The sequence below is a fragment of the Amia ocellicauda genome, chromosome 23 (assembly GCF_036373705.1).
Source record: "Amia ocellicauda isolate fAmiCal2 chromosome 23, fAmiCal2.hap1, whole genome shotgun sequence".
NCBI classification, from domain to species: Eukaryota; Metazoa; Chordata; class Actinopteri; order Amiiformes; family Amiidae; genus Amia; species Amia ocellicauda.
This window is the reverse complement of record NC_089872.1, coordinates 22,071,309-22,095,811: the sequence shown is the minus strand read 5'-3', so window position 1 is coordinate 22,095,811 and position 24,503 is coordinate 22,071,309. Positions and strand designations below refer to the sequence as shown.

The 24,503-nt window shown below is 49.6% G+C and overlaps 3 protein-coding genes across 4 annotated transcripts; 1 reads left to right on the top strand and 2 right to left on the bottom strand.

Annotated features, from left to right (window-relative positions):
• Window positions 1-533: 533 nt before the first annotated feature.
• On the top strand, window positions 534-2,518 carry gpr75 (G protein-coupled receptor 75). Its single transcript, XM_066696678.1, has one exon. The coding sequence runs from the start codon at window positions 643-645 to the stop codon at window positions 2,236-2,238; it is 1,596 nt and encodes a 531-aa protein (XP_066552775.1). The 5' UTR covers window positions 534-642; the 3' UTR covers window positions 2,239-2,518.
• A 680-nt stretch (window positions 2,519-3,198) lies between these two features.
• On the bottom strand, window positions 3,199-10,097 carry erlec1 (endoplasmic reticulum lectin 1). Of its 2 annotated transcripts, XM_066696807.1 has the most exons (14): window positions 9,826-10,096; window positions 8,396-8,500; window positions 8,138-8,218; window positions 7,635-7,712; window positions 7,324-7,387; window positions 7,143-7,201; window positions 6,452-6,675; window positions 6,237-6,375; window positions 5,901-6,062; window positions 5,648-5,707; window positions 5,371-5,495; window positions 4,168-4,245; window positions 3,927-4,002; window positions 3,199-3,458 (listed from the first exon to the last, which is right to left on the bottom strand). In XM_066696807.1, exons 1-14 carry the CDS (start codon window positions 9,970-9,972, stop codon window positions 3,387-3,389), a joined length of 1,470 nt encoding a protein of 489 aa, XP_066552904.1. In that variant the 5' UTR covers window positions 9,973-10,096; the 3' UTR covers window positions 3,199-3,386. The 2 variants fall into 2 exon arrangements, with proteins under 2 accessions (XP_066552904.1, XP_066552905.1); XM_066696808.1 differs by lacking the exon at window positions 5,648-5,707 and having other exon boundaries at window positions 9,826-10,097.
• Window positions 10,098-11,711: 1,614 nt separating this feature from the next.
• chac2 (ChaC, cation transport regulator homolog 2 (E. coli)) lies at window positions 11,712-20,572 on the bottom strand. The gene is made up of 3 exons (XM_066696486.1): window positions 20,054-20,572; window positions 13,495-13,530; window positions 11,712-12,698 (listed from the first exon to the last, which is right to left on the bottom strand). Exons 1-3 carry the CDS (start codon window positions 20,186-20,188, stop codon window positions 12,327-12,329), a joined length of 543 nt encoding a protein of 180 aa, XP_066552583.1. The 5' UTR covers window positions 20,189-20,572; the 3' UTR covers window positions 11,712-12,326.
• Between the last annotated feature and the right edge of the window lie 3,931 nt (window positions 20,573-24,503).

The window sequence follows — 24,503 nt, the reverse complement described above, 5'->3', positions numbered from 1 at the left end:
CATTCATTAACCCATTCATTTAAACCGGTGAACATGTGTATAGCCGGGTATACAAACCTTTACGTTTAAAATGAACGTGTAACGCGTCCGATATACCTGTGTGTCATTGCGCTCCGTGTGAGTCGGTCAGGTCGCACAATCTGCACAAACACACTTGTGTTATTTTAGTAGCGCATGCGCAGCAGCCCGCTGTGGGTGTGAGGAGGACGGACGGACAGACAGACTGTGTTTACATCCCCGGCGCTGCGGCAGAAGCAGCTCTTTTACTGTATGTGTGTGTTGATTTGTATGTATCACCCCCACCGTCGATGGTAGTCAGGCGTGGGTGTTTGATTTGATGCCCCCGGCCCATTATTCCTCCTCCCGGACGGTGCGTGTGTGTGGCTGCAGGTCCTCACCTCCTGTCCCGGGCACACAGCCTGGATCTCCTCAGGAACATCTCATTTTGAAGGCAGATGTTTTTTTTTTATGTGAACAAAATGTAAAAGCAGTATAGGTGTATATTTATTTAAGTAATTGTATTTTTTTGCAGCTCACCTGAAGGTATGTGGGAGATCTAGGCAGCCGTGGCGCCCCTGAGCTCTCCGAGGCCCCCATGGGAAACCTAGCTGCTCTGTGACCCCCAACCAGGCGCCTACCACGATGAACGTCAGCACCCCCTCCGCGGGGCCACCGGACGAGGTGGACCCCCACAACGGCACCCTGGGCCTGCCGTTCCCCAGCGGCGCGCTGATCCACACGGCCACGCTGGTCAGCTGCTCCCTGCTGCTGGTCGTGCTCTTCTGCCTGGGCTCCTACGGCAACCTGGTGGTGTTCCTGTCCTTCTTTGACCCGGCCTTCCGCAAATTCAGGACCAACTTTGACTTCATGATCCTGAACCTGTCCTTCTGCGACCTGTTCATCTGCGGCATCACGGCGCCCATGTTCGCCTTCGTACTATTCCTGGACTCCGGCGGCGGCGTCTCCAAGGAGTTCTGCTTCACCTTCCACCTGACCAGCGCAGGCTTCATCATCATGTCCCTGAAGACCGTGGCGGTGATCGCGCTGCACCGGCTGCGCATGGTGCTCGGCCAGCAGCCCACGCGCACGGCCTCCTTCCCCTGCACCCTGATGCTCACCGTGCTGCTGTGGACCACCAGCTTCACGCTGGCCACGCTGGTCACGCTGCGCACCTACCCCTGGAAGTCCAAGGTGTGCCTGCCGCACTTCGGGCTGATTGGCGGCGACGGCAAGATCATCCTGTACCTGTACCTGGTGGACTTCGCCTTCTGCGTGGGCATCGTGTCCGTGTCCTACGTGATGATCGCTCAGGCGCTGCGGAAGAATGCGCAGGTGAGGAAGTGCCCCGTCATCACGGTGGATGCCTCCCGGCCACAGCCGCTGATCGCCACGGGCTTCGAGGGCATGCAGTGCGCCGTCCCCGCGCTCTACCGCAACCAGACCTACAACAAGCTGCAGCACGTGCAGACGCACCCCTACACCTCGGGCCTGGCGCAGGCGGCCGGCGGCGCGGCCAAGTTCCAGCTGGTGTCCTCGGTCAACCTCGCCACGGCCAAGGACTCCAAGGCGGTGGTGACCTGCGTGGTCATCGTGCTGTCCGTGCTGCTCTGCTGTCTTCCCATGGGCATCTCGCTGGTACAGGACGTGCTGTCCCCCGAGGGCAGCTTCATCCTCTACCAGTTCGAGCTGTGCGGCTTCACCCTGGTGTTCCTCAAGTCCGGCATCAACCCGTTCATCTACTCGCGGAACAGCGCGGGGCTGCGGCGCCGGGTGCTGTGGTGCCTGCAGTACGCCGCTCTGGGCTTCCTGTGCTGCAAGCAGAAGACCCGGCTGCGCGCCATGGGCAAGGGCAGCCTGGAGGCCAACCGGAACAAGTCCTCGCATCACGAGACCAACTCCGCCTACATGCTGTCCCCCAAGCCCCAGAGGAAGCTGGTGGACCAGGCCTGCGGGCCGAGCCACTCCAGGGACAGCATCCTCAGTCCCAAGGCCACGGGCGGCCACAAGCCCCATGCCCAGAGCAGCTCCACGCCCATCAACACCCGCATCGAGCCTTACTACAGCATCTACAACAGCAGCCCCTCCCAGGAGGTCAGCTCCCCCAACTCGCTGCAGCCGGTCAACTCCACCTTCAGCTTCGCCAAGTCCTACGTGGCCACGCACTACCACGCACGCCGGGACCTGCTGCAGGACTGTGAGAGCACCTCGGCACGCCAGATCCCCGTGCCCTCCGTCTGAACGCTTTTGTGCGGCTCTCGGCCCCCGGATGAATGCATCTTCGTCATCGTCAGCACAGGGCCTCCTGGACGAGCCTCGCTCGGAGACGCCGACTCTCTCAGAATCCCAAAGTGCGATCCATGCGGCGCTTGGCGGGCAGAGTTCTATTTTTACACGGATGTTGCATTTTTCATATTGTCCCACTGAGATTCTATTGTCTTTTTCTTCATGAAAACTAAACGAATGTATTTGTGAGTCTCATACATTTTGTATTACCCAATTAAACGTATTATTAAGTGCACTTCCTCTTCCCTTCTCACCATGTGTCTTACTTGAAACACGCGTGTCATAGAGTTGACAGACACGGGGCCCAGCGGAGGACAGAGCGATGCTCGGCTCTCAGAGGCTGGTGAACGGCAGCAGAGACGGCTCCCCCTGCTGCCTGACTGCGGTGCCGCACTGCCGGGGGGCGTCTCGGTGAGGAGACTCGGGCACTGCGTCGCTCCTCTGACCCTGCGTTCGTCCGGAGATCCGTCCTCTGGCGGCCGGACAGGTGTCGAGCAGCAGAGCCATGTCAGGGGGGCGATGGGGTCCTGACTTCGGCACATTTCACACAGCGCAGCTCAGTAAGCAGCGATAGTCTCTGCACACACTTTAGAGCAGTGGTTCCCAAACCGGTCCTGGGGGACCCCCTACGCTGCTGGTTTTTGTTCCAACCGAGCTCTCAATTACTTAATCGAACCCTTAATTTTTAATTATTTTAAACAGTAGGGGTTTTAAGTTAAGTATAGAATTATATTAAAAAACGTATTGAAGAAACAAAAGTAAAATCTAAGCAGATTGTTAATTCAATTAAGGTTCAATTAAGTAATTGAGAGCTCGGTTAGAACAAAAACCAGCAGGGTAGGGGGTCCCCCAGGACCGGTTTGGGAAGCACTGCTTTAGAGTATCTGAGGAAATAACAGACACTGCGTTCCTCCACACGGTCAACAAGCCAAGTTTATTCAGCAATAAAAACGCTGCAGTTTATTTACACTCCTATATATACACACACAGAGCTGCGGTCTGAGCCCCCGGGCTGCGGCTGTCCTGAGGCGGGGGACTCTCCTCTCCCACAGAACCGCCTCCACGCTGCGGAGCGCCGGCTCGGCTCCCGGGCCGGTCCCGGGTCAGCTGGGGACGGACAGCAGCCCGTTCTCGTCGGCCGTGTCCAGGATCTTACAGATGACCGGCGACTCCACCTGCCAACGATAGCGAGAGCACACAGCTGTGGAGCGCGTTCTCAGAGCAGGGGGGCGCAGGGGCTGGAGGGACAGGTTCCAGATGGGATGGGGGGCCGCAGTAGAAAATGAACCACCGCTGAAAACGAGATCTGTCCCAAATCATCCCTTTTTATGTCCTATACATTTATTATGGAACTTTTATTAACTTTAATTGTTGTTTTATTATTTCCCCCCAAATTACAAGTGCAATTTGTGACAGAACATTTTCAGTGAAAAAACATAGTAAAGGTTTAGAAAAGGGGCTGAAGGTTGGCTTTGGGGGGCCGCACTTTGGGAACCCCTGTCTCACGGGGTTTTGTTGTGACTGATGCAATGACATCTTTAGCGTCTCAGGGCCCCAACGGCGGTCGTGTGGATCGTGTGTGAGTGTGAGGATCGGCGTAGGTGTGGTGCCGGTGTGGGTGTGGCGCTCAGGGTCCAGCTCACCCCCAGGATGTACTGGCAGGTCTGCGGCTCCAGCATGTACACGGTGACGGCGTGGGGCGACTCGGACTCCTTGCACCTGTGGCGCAGAGCAGAGAGCGTCAATCCACACGACACATGACACAGCCCGGGTTCCACAGGGCATCCAGAAGAGCCCTACAACACCCGTAGGGCCACAGCCCAGGCCCTTCAGTGAGTTTGACCCGCTTCCCAGAGCCAGGCACCCGTCCCCAGCGGTACTCACTTCAGCTTCACGATCACTTGTCTGGGCTTCCCCGTCAGGTCACACGTGTCCCCGTGGCTGTAGAAATGGGAGACCACCCTGTGGACACAGCACACGCAGAGTCACGCAGAGTCACGACGCACAGCTGGGCCGAGGGCCGGGCAGGACACTGTAAAACACTCTATACCGTATTCATTTGCAGACCGGTTTGGACTTTTACTACACCTTTACTACTACCGCATCTGACCACAGAACGCCAATAGTGTTTGTGTAACGCAGATCTGCGCAGATTGGCACGGCAATCAGATCAGTTGGATCTTGCAGATCTGCGCAGAACTGCACTACAAGAACACAACCTTTCTTCACAAACTCTGCAGAAAACGATGTAATTTGACAAATTCATTTGTTATTATATTTATATTATTTTAGTTTTTATTAAAAAAAAAAAACAATTGCCAATCGTTTAACTAACACCTTAATTATTGTGCATCATAGATTTACATTATGTTTAAAAAGAATTGATGTAGTTATTTAATAAAGCATTGACAAGGCTAAAGGGTCGATCTAGAACTCTATATCTGTGGTTTTGACAGTGCTGTTCACAGCTTCATTGTGTAATGAAAGTTGATATTCGGGGCAGCAGTAGTTTTCATCAGCTTCACACGTCCCTCTTGATTTCCACACAATCTTGCGTCTCGCAGCCGCAGCAGCGTCTCACAGCTGTGCTGAGCTGTGCGAGTCTGCGCAGGTTTCTGTGGGCGGGGCTCAGTGGCATCACACAGAAACACTCAAGAACACGCATCTCTGAGTCTCTGCGCAGATCCGCGCTTCTCAGTGCGACCCTCAGCCAAATATCGAAAATAAACTATGTGTATTGCGTGTTGACATGAACAACGAGATGCAGGAGAGCAGTGCACGTGAAACTTCACCGCAGTGACCCAGGGAATCTGTCCCGAACAATGGTGCGTCGGTGAGAGTGGGGACATGGTTTGGTTTCAAGACAACTGACAGAACAGGGACACGTAATTCAGTGTCATTTGTCCTATTATTTTTGCTTTACGAGCAGAATAAAATGGCCATTAATAAATACCGTTACAAATGTGAAAAGTACCGTGGTGCTGTACTTTGGCCATATGCCCAGCACTACCCGACGCAGCAGGGCCCAGCAGGTCAGGGTCAGAGCCAGTCCGGTCCTGCCCCGCGGCACTGCCCTGCCACACCTACTTGACTTTCTGCAGGCCCTCGTCCCTCAGCTGGTAGGACCGCGCCACGTTCCTCCGGGCCCACTCCACGTGCTCCTGCTGGTCCCAGCTGCCCACCACGACGATGCTCTTGCCAGACTCCTTGTCCTGAGGGAACAGCACACAGCGGGTGAGTAACGAGTCGCGACCGGGTCACAGAGCCGCTTCGAGCGTAGCGGCAGACACGGGGCCGAGTCGCAGCTCGGCGGTGCGCTTACACCCGCGCTCGCAGCGCAGCGTCAGACAGCGGCGCCACACACCTCGTGGTACTGATGCACGTGCTTTCCGTAACAGAACTCGTACTTCCACCAGCCGACGCCCTGAAACACAAGACAGCCGAGTTCAGATTCTCAGCGTTCCCAGCCAGCGGCCCGGCCCAGCGGGGGCACCGCGGCACGAGGAGCCTCTACAGCTGCAGAGAAATGGCTGTAACGGCTCATTGCATCTCAGGTGCGGTTAAACCGATCGAGTCCCTGTCGGTGCACGTCTCCGCCACCCCGGGCCGCCCCTCACCCCGTGCAGGCAGTATGAGCCGCTGAGGAACTCCTTGATGAGCTGCTCGTCCGTCAGCCGCGAGATGTGGGTCGTGCCCACAGCCACCTGCGTCTGCCCGCCCACGCTGATGGGCTTGTGGGTGGAGGAGAAGACCTCCTCGCGCAGGGGGGACGTCTCCTCCTGGGGGAGAGAGAGGAGCAGGAATCACAGCCCCATCCGGGCAGACGCATAGAACCCAACCCTACCTTCGACTAGCACTGAAGTGTCCAACCCATTCAAGACAGAGCACAGCAATATAATCCCTGTAGCAGAACTTAGGGACAAGGGGAGGGAAGGAGAGATGCTGTCCCTCACCTCGCGCTCCTGGCTGGCGCCGAACGGGGGTTTGAGCAGCGCCTCCTGCTCGCTGTCCAGCTGGGCCAGGCGCTGGGGCCGCAGGGGGGAGCCCTGCAGAGACTGGCAGAAGATATCGTTGACCGGGGACGACTTGAACCTGCGAGCGGAGCAGAGAGATCAGCACCGGGGCGGCGCGGCTGCGAGTCCCCACCCACCCCGTGGCCGCGCCGCACCTGTATTTGGGGTGGCTGCACAGCAGGGGCGTCAGCACCACCACCTCGTACTCGCAGGTCGTGACCTCGGCGATGGACAGGATCTCGTGCTTGGCCTCAGGGTGGCACACGTACAGGACGCGGCTGGAGCGCGGCTGGCTCTGCTTCAGCACGCAGGGCGTCCCGTTGCCCATCTCCACCGGGTAGTAGGGCGTCAGCTGGCCTTCCACGTTCTTGGTGGGCACCTGCGTCAGCCGTTTAAAAAGCACAGCACACTCTGAATAAGAGCCGTCTGCACACACGGGTGCCTCCGCACAGCCGCCGTTTGTATTTCAATTCTGTGTTATGCTTTTGGCATAAAAGTAATGACTTTGTTTTTTGCAATATCCTCTGCTCTGCCAAGAAATAGTTATTATTATTAATAATATGCATCCACGATATCTAGCACTATCTGCGGCTTCCGAGTCTCGCAGCGTCTCCTAGTTTGCTTTGCTGCTGGATATGAATATAGCTGGGAGCGGCTCCATCTAGTGGCCGCTTTATCTCAGCACCTTCCTGCCACACTGGCGCACATTTCTCCTGCCATCAAACACTGAGGTAACAAAAGGGGGAAACACTGGTATTGAGCTTTTTTCACACTGTGTTATCTGTGCAAATGTAAGGTAAAGCTGCACGAGGCAGCAGGCGTCTCCGTGTCACACGACGCACCCACCTCCTTCTCCGGATCTCTCTTCTCCGGCTCGCTTTCCTCAGCTCTCCCCTCTTCCGCTCCTACAAACAGAGAGAACCACAGTTTAGATGGGACGGCAGCCAGGGTCACCCCGGGGTCACAGCTCCCCCACTGATGGGCCAGAGCCGGCCTTACACAGACCATCATCACAGCACTGCCTCACCTGCGGCTGACGGGTCACTTTTCTTCATCATGTTTCCCAGGTAGTATTCCTGGATGTTTATTTTCTATAAAGGAATAAAAACACACATGATCAGCGGGAGATAATTTCCGCAGCTCTTTAAAATATCTGCTAGAAGCCTCGTTCCTGTCCGGGGAGGGTGGAGGTGGGCTCTGTGCCAGCGTCAGGGCTCGGTGCATACGGCAGCCTCTCTCGGACCGCGCAGCACTTGGCGTACACACGCTGATCTGCGGCCGAGTGGATCAGTCGCTCAGGGGTCGACCCACGGGGAATTGGAGGTCTGAGCCGCTCACCTGCCCCGTCTCCTTCTCCTCGTGGTACTGCCGCACATGCTTCCCGTGGCACACCTCGTACGTCCAGTAGGACTCGATCTGCAAGCGTGGGGAAAGGTGTGTGAGTATCCGGGGACACAAATGGAAATTGGGCTTCAAGGCATTCAAGACAGAAAACAGGAGACACTTCTTCACACAGAGAGGCGTCACAATCTGAACAAACTCCCCAGCGATGTGGCTGAAGAGACAATTTGGGAACATTCAAAAACAAACTGGATAGGATCCTTGATCACTCAGTTATTAATGGACACCAAACGAGCACGATGGGGTGAATGGCCTCCTCTCGATTGGACACCGTCTCATGTTCATGAAAAAGGAGGACGTTCAGTTCCACAGAGATCCACCCCCCTGCCCTCAGGCTCAGAAACGGGTCTCATGTGGGCGTTCTGGCCACTGCACCCTCGCTGTGGGGGACCCGTGTCTCCGCAGGTCACCGGGGCCGAGGCGGGGGGGGCAGGACTCACCCGGTACGAACAGCTGCTCTGTTTGAAGAGCGGCTCCAGCAAAGCGGCGGGGGTCGGGCCGCTGTAGTCCCGGTCTTCATCCTGAGGGGGAGGAGAGACGGAGACTGAATACAGGACGAAACGTCTGCTGCAGACACAACACGGGAGCAACATGGGACATCACGTGGAGGTTCGACTGTAATAGCACTTCCATCTGAGCCTCCAATGAGAGGTTACTGTTTCACTGCTAGAAGAGGTGTCTGATGGAGCTGCACTCACATCATCTCCGCCGGACAGGGACGGCAGGACACACTTGTATCGCTCCTGGTCGCTCGTGGTCATGATCAGGAAGTCGTCCTCTCTGTACAGCGCCCCGGTCGTCGGCTTCAGGAGTACAACGAGAATAAAATATATTCATAAGGACAAGAATGAATGAGGTTTTACTGATCAGGATCGAGTTACTGATTCTTGCGGGAATCAGAATGATTGTTATTAGAATCTCTTCTCGTGTTATCAATACAACATCCCTCTCACAATACAGAACTGTCCTCCTACACCACGTCTCTGTGCGATCAGACCTTACTCATGCACTCCCCGTCTCTTCCCTCCAGTATTTTCAGGACAGTCCAGTGAGACTTTTGTACCGTTATACACAACCCCCCAGTCACTACTGCAACCAAGAAACCTGTGTGTACACACTCGCACTGTAACGCACATGCACTAACACACACACACATAATATACACACTGTATATATACACACTCACTGTAACGCATGCGCACTAATACTCACCCACACACTAAATACACACTACATACACACTGTATATACACACACACACTACATACACACTACATACACACTGTATATACACACACACACTACATACACACTCACTAAATACACACTACATACACACTGTATATACACACACACACTACATACACACTGTATATACACACACACTGTATATACACACTCACACTAGATACATACACACACTACACACACTACAAATATACATATATACATACATACACACACTATATACACACACACTACATAAACACTGTATACATACATACATACACACACACTACATACATACATTATATACACACACTACATAAACACTGTATACACACACACTACATCTATACATACATACATACACACACTATATACACACACTACATAAAAACTGTATACACACACACACACACACTAAATACACACTGTATATACACACACACACTACATACACACTCACACTAAATACACACTACATACACACTGTATATACACACACACACTACATACACACTGTATATACACACTCACACTACATACATACACACACTACAAATATACATACATACATACATACACACACTATATACACACACACTACATAAACACTGTATACATACATACATACATACACACACACACTATATACACACACACTACATAAACACTGTATACACACACACTACATCTATACATACATACATACACACACACTACATCTATACATACATACATACACACACTATATACACACTACATAAACACTGTATACACACACACTACATCTATACATACATACATACACACACTATATACACACACTACATAAACACTGTACACACACACACACACACACACACACACACACACACACACACACACACACACACACACACACCAGTGTGAACTCGGATCCGGGCCATGTGATCTTGAAGGGGATGTCGTCTGTAAAGGCAGAGCCCCCTCCTCTGCCGGCGGCGGCGGGGCTCCACGGCTCCAGCACCCCGCAGACGCACGCCAGCACCGCGGCCCAGCACGCACGCATCTCGGACACTGGTGGCGTCTCTCCCGGAGCGATGAGGAGCCGCTCAGCCCGAGTGACAGAGCGACATCCGCGGATCCTGCTCCCGTCCGTGTCGCAGTCCGGAGCTGGCGGCCGCTGATTGGACGGCGGGCTCGCAGGAAGTGCGTCACGTCTGCTTCCGGTGTACGCTGCTGGTTGCGGTACGACTTCCGGGTCAATTAAGATTTAATTATAATAGAAAATGTAGTTTCCCATTGATTGCGACGAGACATGGGTTGTGGACACCTTAGATGATCGCAGTACAGTATCTCCCTCTGATTGCAAACAAAGCAACTGGACCTATTACAGTTACTTTGAGATTTTCTGTGAAACATCAGTTCGCATTGTGTCCAAGGTATTATTATTTTAAGAGGACTCATGCGCTGAATTTCGCCTTGTTGTTGATGCTCGAATTATTCATGACACTGATTAATATGGTCTTAAATGGTCAAAGCCCATGCCATGCCATGGTAGTGGTAGTGTGTAAATATAAGCCATACCTCAGTGACACTACAGCTGTACATATACTGGAAAACACCGATAGCCAATCAGCAGTGAGGACTTGTGTCAGATGCCCTTCCTTTCACCAACAGGAATTTTGTGAGAAGTGTCCGGCGACTCTTTGTGGCCTTAAAACCGCCTATTGTTAGATTTTCAGTTATAATACTTATACTATAACCAATAATAGGAAGTATATAGGTGATTTAGTACTGATGACATTCCAACAATCACTTCTGTCACATCTTTGGCAGAATATTATTGTATCAGTCAATCGGGACAACAGTGTCATAGGGGACACGGGTATGTCATAGGTGTGTGTATGTGTTCAATGTCTGACACTACTATAGATTACAACACCTATTTTTTATGTTTAATTATTATTATTTTTTACTGATAATGAGATTAAATCTGCCTAACAGGAGAGACAGCAGGATTATCCCCATTTATCAGTCATCTAAAATACACAGAACAGTTCAGTTTAATTCCTCACTGCACTTCAGTGAATTCAACGCGCAGATCAGGGGGTCAGACCACAGCCCTTCTGCCTCAGTGTCACTGCTGCCTCACTCTGTGCTGCCTCTGTTGCACTGACACCGAGACAGAAGCGCTGTGGTCTGATCCCCTGATCTGCGTGTTGAATTCACTGAAGTGCAGTGAGGAATTAAACTGAACTACAGGCCGTTCAAACTGGGCCAGAACTACTTAACCATGAAGAATTACACAGACATAACAACACTAAACCATTAAAACCAAGCAAGAAGCACAGCGGCTGCAAAAGAGGTGCTCTGATCTCCCCTTGGCTCATCCATTGATTGTGCCAGCGCTAATCCCAGGATTCAGCGTGTAATATGGCGCTGGCATGAGCTCCCGTCTGACAACACGCTCCTCAAGGTGACATTTCCTTTGTAATGCAATTCGAACACTGCACAGTGTGAGCCCTCGGATAGACTGCAATCCTGTTTCCTGTTTCATCCCGGGACTCACAGTCTGTTTACATCGCAGATAAACACCTTGCCCATCTGACCTGCACTCAGCCCCAGTCCCCTGTGATACAATATTGGATGTTATGTGTTTCATCCTTTGCCCCAACGATTGGCTGTTGTCAACCTTAATAGGACATCTTGGGCTTTCAAGGAAAATGTTGTAATTCAACAGTGAACACCGAGTATTTCATATGTTGCAGTAGCGCTCAGACAGACGGACACAAGTATAGCACAGCACAGTTTTGAGGATTTTATTGTTCATTTCCTATAGTCACACATCTGTAAGGTTTAAATGTAAAATATTGTAGTTTATGGCATAATGGCTTTCATTGCACCCTTCATTATTTTCAGCCTCCTGTATCACGATCCCGTATTGACCCGTAATTGGTACCTGTGGTCCCCAGTCCGGCACACAGCACGCCCCCCCGCCGCCAGGGCTCAGGACTGCATGTTTCCGTCTGCCTACACGGAGTGACAGTCACAGTGTCTTCTCTGCCCGACAGACAGTCGGATGGCATCTCTCATGGCTAGTGTTTGACAATTAAACAACCAAACAGAATTTCTATCAAACCGGCTCCAGTACAAACCCTGATGGTGAAAAAGCTTGTGGCTCAGATAAACCTTCTACTGATATCGGGGGTTCAGCTCAGACTGTACTTGGCATTTCTTTGGTATTTTGACAGTAGTTTTCATTTCCTGATTTATATTATTGAATAACTAACTAGAGTTTATTGTAGTCGCCCCAGTCTAACTAGACAGGAACACACACACACACACACAGCAGGACATAGTTGAAGTAGAAACGGGATGATCTGGACGGCAACAGACTCTCTCTCTCTCTCTCTCTCTCTCTCAGACACCCCTCTCCTTCACCAGGCTCTTGACCAGCCTCTCGAGGGAGAACAGGTGATCGTCGCAGGCCTCGGGCACCAGGGCTCGCAGGGCGTTGGCCAGTTCAAACAGGTACTCGGTGTTGCGTCCGCTGGGCCCCACGGCACACAGGATCTGCTGGGCGATGAGCTCCAAGGGGGCGGGGCCCAGATAGTTGGGGTTGTCGCAGAGACCGATGTACAGAAGGGTGGGTAGCGGCTGCCCACCGGGGTCCTTGGGGTGAAAGGTCACCGTGGCGGTCCGGTAGCCACCTTTCTCCCGGTAGTCCAGGTACTCCTTCACCTCCTGCTCCTTCCCGGACGGCAGCTTGTAGGCTACACCCCAGACACAGCCCTGCAGAGGGAAAGAACAAAAATGAGAACAAGGGCAGTGATGTTCAGACTGTACAATGCACTAGTTAGAGCTCATCTGGATACTGTGGACAGTTCTGGGCTCCACACTTCAAGAAAGATATCGCTGCTCTAGAGGCAGTTCAGAGGAGAGCAACCAGACTTATTCCAGGTCTGAAGGGAATGTCCTACTGAGAGACTGAGGACCTGAACCTTTTCACCCTGGAACAGAGGAGACTACATGGGGACTTGATCCAAGTCTTCAAAATCATGAAAGGCATCGATCACATCAATCCAGAGGAGCTTTTCCAGATCAGCAGGGACACACGCACCCGGGGACACAAATGGAAATTGGGCTTCAAGGCGTTCAAGACAGAAAACAGGAGACACTTCTTCACACAGAGAGGCGTCACAATCTGAACAAACTCTCCAGCGATGTGGCTGAAGAGACAATTTGGGAACATTCAAAAACAGACTGGATAGGATCCTTGATCACTTATTAATGGACACCAAATGAGCAGGATGGGGCGAATGGGCTCCTCTCAATTGGACACTTTCTTATGTTTCTAAAGAGCGCAGCCTGGAGGTTATGAATGTGCCTGCAGGTAAGAGCCCCAGTTGTGATGTGTGTGACTAAATAAAACACCTAAAGCACTGACAAACTTAAGCATTGAATACAGCAACTTTTCTGCTCGGGAGAGTATTGACATCAAAGTGTCGATTACAGCATGTGCAGCTCCGGTCACATCAAGAGACAGTTAATGGATAAAAATAATAATTTAGAAGAAAACAAATCTCACCTCAGGATCTTCAACCAACGTCACGACTCTGCCAGGCTGAAAAACACACACAACAGGGTCAGAAAATGCCTCTGCTGCATGGCGCTCCGCTGCAAACTCACCTCGCATTCTTCAAGTACTGGAATGCGTTCTTTGTGTTAATATGTGCTAAACGCCCTTCAAGCCCTGCCCTCTGTGCTGCTGTGAAGGAGGCCCTGCGTCCTGTACGGACCTGCTCTCTGCTCCCCGCTCCTCCAGGGCCACGGCACTGTACACAGCCTGGATGGCACTCAGCCTTGCCAACGGGGATTACATTATATTGGGGCAGCATTATGGAGACAATCATTTTAATCCCTGGCATGAAGCTATAATCCCGCCCCGCCCCGCCCCAGGGCCGCGGTGAGCAGGGCTTAATTATCCACAGCAATTGATCATCCAAACCACAGAGCTCAGGACAGCGGGACCTCCCGGCACCCCTGCGATCTTCTCCACTGCAGACTCCTCACCACCCCCGCTCCCTTCACAGACTGCAGCCGCCTGGTTTGTGCCACTGACCTTCAGGGGCACAAAGACCGATCTGCGTGGCTCGATCCTGAACCTCCTCGGCACAGAGACCGGCGCAGTCGTGTTCACAGCGGGGCGGTGCGCTCCGGTCCAGATCCAGCTACCCACGTACGCGGTGCAGCACGTTTTATAGCTCTACAGCTCATTCGGTGGATAATGAGATCGCTGAACTTATCCGGGACCCAGGTGGAGTGAGAACCAGAGGAATCTCTCAGGGACTGCATATCAGGATAATAACATTTCCCGGCAGCAGGGAGAAGAGTCAACTGACAGACCTGTTTACTGTGCTCTGCTATGTACATGTGTGTGAAACATGGACAAATGCCAGCAGTGGATCTATGCATGACACACACACAAAGACATTATATGCATACATACAGACCTGGTTTCAGTTCTTGCTTTTCTTGCATTTAATTTCTAATTCACTACTTTTAAATACATTGCAGTTCATTTTTTTGTGTGACTAAGCATTTACAAAACTGTCAGCACAGGCAGCACTGCTGCACTGATAACAGGTGACTACAGGAATGAGAAGTACTGACCGCTTCCTTTAATTACACTGTGTAACACAATTTTACAAACGATTATACTGTAACACACACACACTGTTACTGCTGACAGCACAACACACACACACACACACAGTTACAATAAACTGACAGCACAACACACACACACACACACTGTTACTGCTGACAGCACAACACACACACACACACAGTTACAATAAACTGACAGCACAACACACACACACACTGTTACAACTGACAGCACAACACACACACACTATTACTACCGACAACACAACACACACACACACACACACACACACACTATTACTACCGACAACACAACACACACACACACTGTTACTACTGACAGCACAACACACACACACACACACACACACACTATTACTACTGACAGCACAACACACACACACACACTGTTACAACTGACAGCACAACACACACACACACACAGTTACAACTGACAGCACAACACACACACACACACTATTACTACTGACAACACAACACACACACACACTGTTACTACTGACAGCACAACACACACACACACACACACACACACACTATTACTACTGACAGCACAACACACACACACACACACTGTTACAACTGACAGCACAACACACACACACACACACACACACAGTTACAACTGACAGCACAACACACACACACACACTGTTACTACTGACAGCACAACACACACACACACACTGTTACTACTGACAGCACAACACACACACACACACACACACACAGTTACAACTGACAGCACAACACACACACACACACACTATTACTACTGACAACACAACACACACACACACAGTTACAACTGACAGCACAACACACACACACACACACACTGTTACTACTGACAACACAACACACACACACACACACAGTTACAATAAACTGAAAGCACAACACACACACACTGTTACTACTGACAGGACAGCACAACACACACACACACACACACTGTTACTACTGACAGCACAACACACACACACACACACACACACACACACTATTACTACTGACAGCACAACACACACACACACACACTGTTACTACTGACAGCACAACACACACACACACACACAGTTACAACTGACAGCACAACACACACACACACACACTATTACTACTGACAACACAACACACACACACACAGTTACAACTGACAGCACAACACACACACACACACACACTGTTACTACTGACAACACAACACACACACACACACACACTATTACTACTGACAGCACAACACACACACACACACACACACACACACACACACACACACAGTTACAACTGACAGCACAACACACACACACACACACACACTATTACTACTGACAACACAACACACATACACACTGTTACTACTGACAGCACAACACACACACACACTGTTACTACTGACAGCACAACACACACACACACTGTTACTACTGACAGCACAACACACACACACACACACACACAGTTACAACTGACAGCACAACACACACACACACACTATTACTACTGACAACACAACACACACACACACTGTTACAACTGACAGCACAACACACACACACACACTGTTACTACTGACAACACAACACACACACACACACACACAGTTACAATAAACTGAAAGCACAACACACACACACTGTTACTACTGACAGGACAGCACAACACACACACACACACACACACACTGTTACAACTGACAGCACAACACACACACACACACACACACACTATTACTACTGACAGCACAACACACACACACACACACACTGTTACAACTGACAGCACAACACACACACACACTATTACTACTGACAGCACAACACACACACACACACACACACACACTGTTACAATAAACTGACAGCACAACACACACACACACACACAGTTACAATAAACTGACAGCACAACACACACACACACACACACACACTGTTACAACTGACAGCACAACACACACACACTGTTACTACTGACAGGACAGCACAACACACACACACACACACACACACACTGTTACTACTGACAGCACAACACACACACACACACTATTACTACTGACAGCACAACACACACATACACACACACTGCTACAACTGACAGCACAACACACACACACACACTATTACTACTGACAGCACAACACACACACACACTATTACTACTGACAACACAACACACACACACACTGTTACTACTGACAACACAACACACACACACACTATTACTACTGACAACACAACACACACACACACACACACACACACACACACACACTGTTACAATAAACTGACAGCACAACACACACACACACACACACACACACTGTTACAATAAACTGACAGCACAACACACACACACACACACACACACTATTACTACTGACAGCACAACACACACACACACACACACACACACACACACAGTTACAATAAACTGACAGCACAACACACACACACACACACACACACACACACTGTTACAACTGACAGCACAACACACACACACTGTTACTACTGACAGGACAGCACAACACACACACACACACACACACACTGTTACTACTGACAGCACAACACACACACACACACTATTACTACTGACAGCACAACACACACATACACACACACTGTTACAACTGACAGCACAACACACACACACACACTATTACTACTGACAGCACAACACACACACACACTATTACTACTGACAACACAACACACACACACACTGTTACTACTGACAACACAACACACACACACACTATTACTACTGACAACACAACACACACACACACACACACACACACTGTTACAATAAACTGACAGCACAACACACACACACACACACACACTGTTACAATAAACTGACAGCACAACACACACACACACACTATTACTACTGACAGCACAACACACACACACACACACACACACACACACACAGTTACAATAAACTGACAGCACAACACACACACACACACACACACACTGTTACAACTGACAGCACAACACACACACACTGTTACTACTGACAGGACAGCACAACACACACACACACACACACACACTGTTACTACTGACAGCACAACACACACACACACTATTACTACTGACAGCACAACACACACATACACACACACTGTTACAACTGACAGCACAACACACACACACACACTATTACTACTGACAGCACAACACACACACACACTGTTACTACTGACAACACAACACACACACACACACACACACACACACACACACACTGTTACAATAAACTGACAGCACAACACACACACACACACACACACTGTTACAATAAACTGACAGCACAACACACACACACACACTATTACTACTGACAGCACAACACACACACACACTATTACTACTGACAACACAACACACACACACACTGTTACAACTGACAGCACAACACACACACACACACACACACAGTTACAACTGACAGCACAACACACACACACTGTTACTACTGACAACACAACACACACACACACACACACAGTTACAATAAACTGAAAGCACAACACACACACACTGTTACTACTGACAGGACAGCACAACACACACACACACACACACACACTGTTACAACTGACAGCACAACACACACACACACACACACACACTATTACTACTGACAGCACAACACACACACACACACACACTGTTACAACTGACAGCACAACACACACACACACTATTACTACTGACAGCACAACACACACACACACACACACACACACTGTTACAATAAACTGACAGCACAACACACACACACACACACAGTTACAATAAACTGACAGCACAACACACACACACACACACACTGTTACAACTGACAGCACAACACACACACACTGTTACTACTGACAGGACAGCACAACACACACACACACACACACACACACTGTTACTACTGACAGCACAACACACACACACACACTATTACTACTGACAGCACAACACACACATACACACACACTGCTACAACTGACAGCACAACACACACACACACACTATTACTACTGACAGCACAACACACACACACACTATTACTACTGACAACACAACACACACACACACTGTTACTACTGACAACACAACACACACACACACTATTACTACTGACAACACAACACACACACACACACACACACACACACACACACACTGTTACAATAAACTGACAGCACAACACACACACACACACACACACACACTGTTACAATAAACTGACAGCACAACACACACACACACACACACACACTATTACTACTGACAGCACAACACACACACACACACACACACACACACACACAGTTACAATAAACTGACAGCACAACACACACACACACACACACACACACACACTGTTACAACTGACAGCACAACACACACACACTGTTACTACTGACAGGACAGCACAACACACACACACACACACACACACTGTTACTACTGACAGCACAACACACACACACACACTATTACTACTGACAGCACAACACACACATACACACACACACACACTGTTACAACTGACAGCACAACACACACACACACACTATTACTACTGACAGCACAACACACACACACACTATTACTACTGACAACACAACACACACACACACTGTTACTACTGACAACACAACACACACACACACTATTACTACTGACAACACAACACACACACACACACACACACACACACTGTTACAATAAACTGACAGCACAACACACACACACACACACACACTGTTACAATAAACTGACAGCACAACACACACACACACACTATTACTACTGACAGCACAACACACACACACACACACACACACACACACAGTTACAATAAACTGACAGCACAACACACACACACACACACACACACACTGTTACAACTGACAGCACAACACACACACACTGTTACTACTGACAGGACAGCACAACACACACACACACACACACACTGTTACTACTGACAGCACAACACACACACACACACTATTACTACTGACAGCACAACACACACATACACACACACTGTTACAACTGACAGCACAACACACACACACACACTATTACTACTGACAGCACAACACACACACACACTGTTACTACTGACAACACAACACACACACACACACACACACACACACACACACACACACACACACTGTTACAATAAACTGACAGCACAACACACACACACACACACACACTGTTACAATAAACTGACAGCACAACACACACACACACACACACACACAGTTACAATAAACTGACAGCACAACACACACTGTCATCAGCACACTTTCATGGCAGACGTGACGGATGCGCTCCTGCGTGTTGCATGCTGTGGTTGTGTTGCTTTGAAAGAGCCGCTGTGGTTATGGATGTATCGATATGACAGATATGACATACCTGGCCCGGGACGCCGCGGTGGTCCGTGCTGCCCTGCCAGAAGCGGCGGCTGAACCCGGTGATGTACCCGACCTGCTTCTCTTCGAAGGGGAAGTCCACCTTCCAGATCAGCGATCCGTACCCAAAAACCCACATCTTGACATAAACCCTGCCTGAAATATGTGCGCAAAGGGGTGTTAATGTCCCTCAATGCGCAGGGCTGGCAGACGGGCTGCCACAATAACAGCGGGCCATCAGCGCAGGCACCTCCCTGGCACCAGTCTAACCAGCACGGCAGCGTCCCAGACCGGCGCGGCGCCGCCACCCGGGGGATCCTGGTATTTGAGGTCTAGGCGGAGAGTGTCACAGAGTTAAAGGCCTCTACACAAGCCATGCCTTTGCACAAGCACAGCGCAGCCGGATTCAAAACGAATGAACGAGTCAATGATTGATATATCTCGAGTGTACTGTGTACAGTTTGTTATTTTTCAACCCCGCTGCATTCAAAATACAACTACATGTCCCAGAATGCCCCTTTCGTGCGCTGCGATGGGCAGGTCGCTCAGCCAATCAGAGCAGGGTAGGCGGGTCGATAGTGAGGAGAAGCCAATTACAAGGCCGAATCAATAAACTGACAGCACAACACACACACACACACACACACACACTGTTACAATAAACTGACAGCACAACACACACACACACACACACACACTATTACTACTGACAGCACAACACACACACACACACACACACACACACACACAGTTACAATAAACTGACAGCACAACACACACACACACACACACACACACACACTGTTACAACTGACAGCACAACACACACACACTGTTACTACTGACAGGACAGCACAACACACACACACACACACACACACTGTTACTACTGACAGCACAACACACACACACACACTATTACTACTGACAGCACAACACACACATACACACACACTGTTACAACTGACAGCACAACACACACACACACACTATTACTACTGACAGCACAACACACACACACACTATTACTACTGACAACACAACACACACACACACTGTTACTACTGACAACACAACACACACACACACTATTACTACTGACAACACAACACACACACACACACACACACACACTGTTACAATAAACTGACAGCACAACACACACACACACACACACACTGTTACAATAAACTGACAGCACAACACACACACACACACTATTACTACTGACAGCACAACACACACACACACACACACACACACACACAGTTACAATAAACTGACAGCACAACACACACACACACACACACACACTGTTACAACTGACAGCACAACACACACACACTGTTACTACTGACAGGACAGCACAACACACACACACACACACACACACTGTTACTACTGACAGCACAACACACACACACACTATTACTACTGACAGCACAACACACACATACACACACACTGTTACAACTGACAGCACAACACACACACACACACTATTACTACTGACAGCACAACACACACACACACTGTTACTACTGACAACACAACACACACACACACACACACACACACACACACACACTGTTACAATAAACTGACAGCACAACACACACACACACACACACACTGTTACAATAAACTGACAGCACAACACACACACACACACTATTACTACTGACAGCACAACACACACACACACTATTACTACTGACAACACAACACACACACACACTGTTACAACTGACAGCACAACACACACACACACACACACACAGTTACAACTGACAGCACAACACACACACACTGTTACTACTGACAACACAACACACACACACACACACACAGTTACAATAAACTGAAAGCACAACACACACACACTGTTACTACTGACAGGACAGCACAACACACACACACACACACACACACTGTTACAACTGACAGCACAACACACACACACACACACACACACTATTACTACTGACAGCACAACACACACACACACACACACTGTTACAACTGACAGCACAACACACACACACACTATTACTACTGACAGCACAACACACACACACACACACACACACACTGTTACAATAAACTGACAGCACAACACACACACACACACACAGTTACAATAAACTGACAGCACAACACACACACACACACACACTGTTACAACTGACAGCACAACACACACACACTGTTACTACTGACAGGACAGCACAACACACACACACACACACACACACACTGTTACTACTGACAGCACAACACACACACACACACTATTACTACTGACAGCACAACACACACATACACACACACTGCTACAACTGACAGCACAACACACACACACACACTATTACTACTGACAGCACAACACACACACACACTATTACTACTGACAACACAACACACACACACACTGTTACTACTGACAACACAACACACACACACACTATTACTACTGACAACACAACACACACACACACACACACACACACACACACACACTGTTACAATAAACTGACAGCACAACACACACACACACACACACACACACTGTTACAATAAACTGACAGCACAACACACACACACACACACACACACTATTACTACTGACAGCACAACACACACACACACACACACACACACACACACAGTTACAATAAACTGACAGCACAACACACACACACACACACACACACACACTGTTACAACTGACAGCACAACACACACACACTGTTACTACTGACAGGACAGCACAACACACACACACACACACACACACTGTTACTACTGACAGCACAACACACACACACACACTATTACTACTGACAGCACAACACACACATACACACACACACACACTGTTACAACTGACAGCACAACACACACACACACACTATTACTACTGACAGCACAACACACACACACACTATTACTACTGACAACACAACACACACACACACTGTTACTACTGACAACACAACACACACACACACTATTACTACTGACAACACAACACACACACACACACACACACACACACTGTTACAATAAACTGACAGCACAACACACACACACACACACACACTGTTACAATAAACTGACAGCACAACACACACACACACACTATTACTACTGACAGCACAACACACACACACACACACACACACACACACAGTTACAATAAACTGACAGCACAACACACACACACACACACACACACACTGTTACAACTGACAGCACAACACACACACACTGTTACTACTGACAGGACAGCACAACACACACACACACACACACACTGTTACTACTGACAGCACAACACACACACACACACTATTACTACTGACAGCACAACACACACATACACACACACTGTTACAACTGACAGCACAACACACACACACACACACTATTACTACTGACAGCACAACACACACACACACTGTTACTACTGACAACACAACACACACACACACACACACACACACACACACACACACACACTGTTACAATAAACTGACAGCACAACACACACACACACACACACACTGTTACAATAAACTGACAGCACAACACACACACACACACACACACACAGTTACAATAAACTGACAGCACAACACACACTGTCATCAGCACACTTTCATGGCAGACGTGACGGATGCGCTCCTGCGTGTTGCATGCTGTGGTTGTGTTGCTTTGAAAGAGCCGCTGTGGTTATGGATGTATCGATATGACAGATATGACATACCTGGCCCGGGACGCCGCGGTGGTCCGTGCTGCCCTGCCAGAAGCGGCGGCTGAACCCGGTGATGTACCCGACCTGCTTCTCTTCGAAGGGGAAGTCCACCTTCCAGATCAGCGATCCGTACCCAAAAACCCACATCTTGACATAAACCCTGCCTGAAATATGTGCGCAAAGGGGTGTTAATGTCCCTCAATGCGCAGGGCTGGCAGACGGGCTGCCACAATAACAGCGGGCCATCAGCGCAGGCACCTCCCTGGCACCAGTCTAACCAGCACGGCAGCGTCCCAGACCGGCGCGGCGCCGCCACCCGGGGGATCCTGGTATTTGAGGTCTAGGCGGAGAGTGTCACAGAGTTAAAGGCCTCTACACAAGCCATGCCTTTGCACAAGCACAGCGCAGCCGGATTCAAAACGAATGAACGAGTCAATGATTGATATATCTCGAGTGTACTGTGTACAGTTTGTTATTTTTCAACCCCGCTGCATTCAAAATACAACTACATGTCCCAGAATGCCCCTTTCGTGCGCTGCGATGGGCAGGTCGCTCAGCCAATCAGAGCAGGGTAGGCGGGTCGATAGTGAGGAGAAGCCAATTACAAGGCCGAATCGTCAGATGGGCAGGTCGTTTAACCAATAGAAGCAGGGTGGGCGAGTCGATATCGAGGAGGAGCCAATTGGGAGGGAGAACG

Bases quoted from the DNA above. Each gene is read 5' to 3' on its own strand.
- gpr75 (XM_066696678.1), top strand. From the start codon at position 643: ATGAACGTCAGCACCCCCTCCGCGGGGCCACCGGACGAGGTGGACCCC.
- erlec1 (XM_066696807.1), bottom strand. From the start codon at position 9,972: ATGCGTGCGTGCTGGGCCGCGGTGCTGGCGTGCGTCTGCGGGGTGCTG. The intron at 7,713-8,137 runs GTGAGTCCTGCC...CCACGCTTGCAG, and splicing joins AGAGCAGCTGTTCGTACCGG to ATCGAGTCCTACTGGACGTA. The intron at 5,496-5,647 runs GTGTGTGGCGCC...CTGTTCCCTCAG, and splicing joins ACGTGCATCAGTACCACGAG to GACAAGGAGTCTGGCAAGAG.
- chac2 (XM_066696486.1), bottom strand. From the start codon at position 20,188: ATGTGGGTTTTTGGGTACGGATCGCTGATCTGGAAGGTGGACTTCCCC. The intron at 13,531-20,053 runs GTATGTCATATC...TGTGTTTTTCAG, and splicing joins ACCGCGGCGTCCCGGGCCAG to CCTGGCAGAGTCGTGACGTT. The intron at 12,699-13,494 runs GTGAGATTTGTT...TTCCCTCTGCAG, and splicing joins CGTTGGTTGAAGATCCTGAG to GGCTGTGTCTGGGGTGTAGC.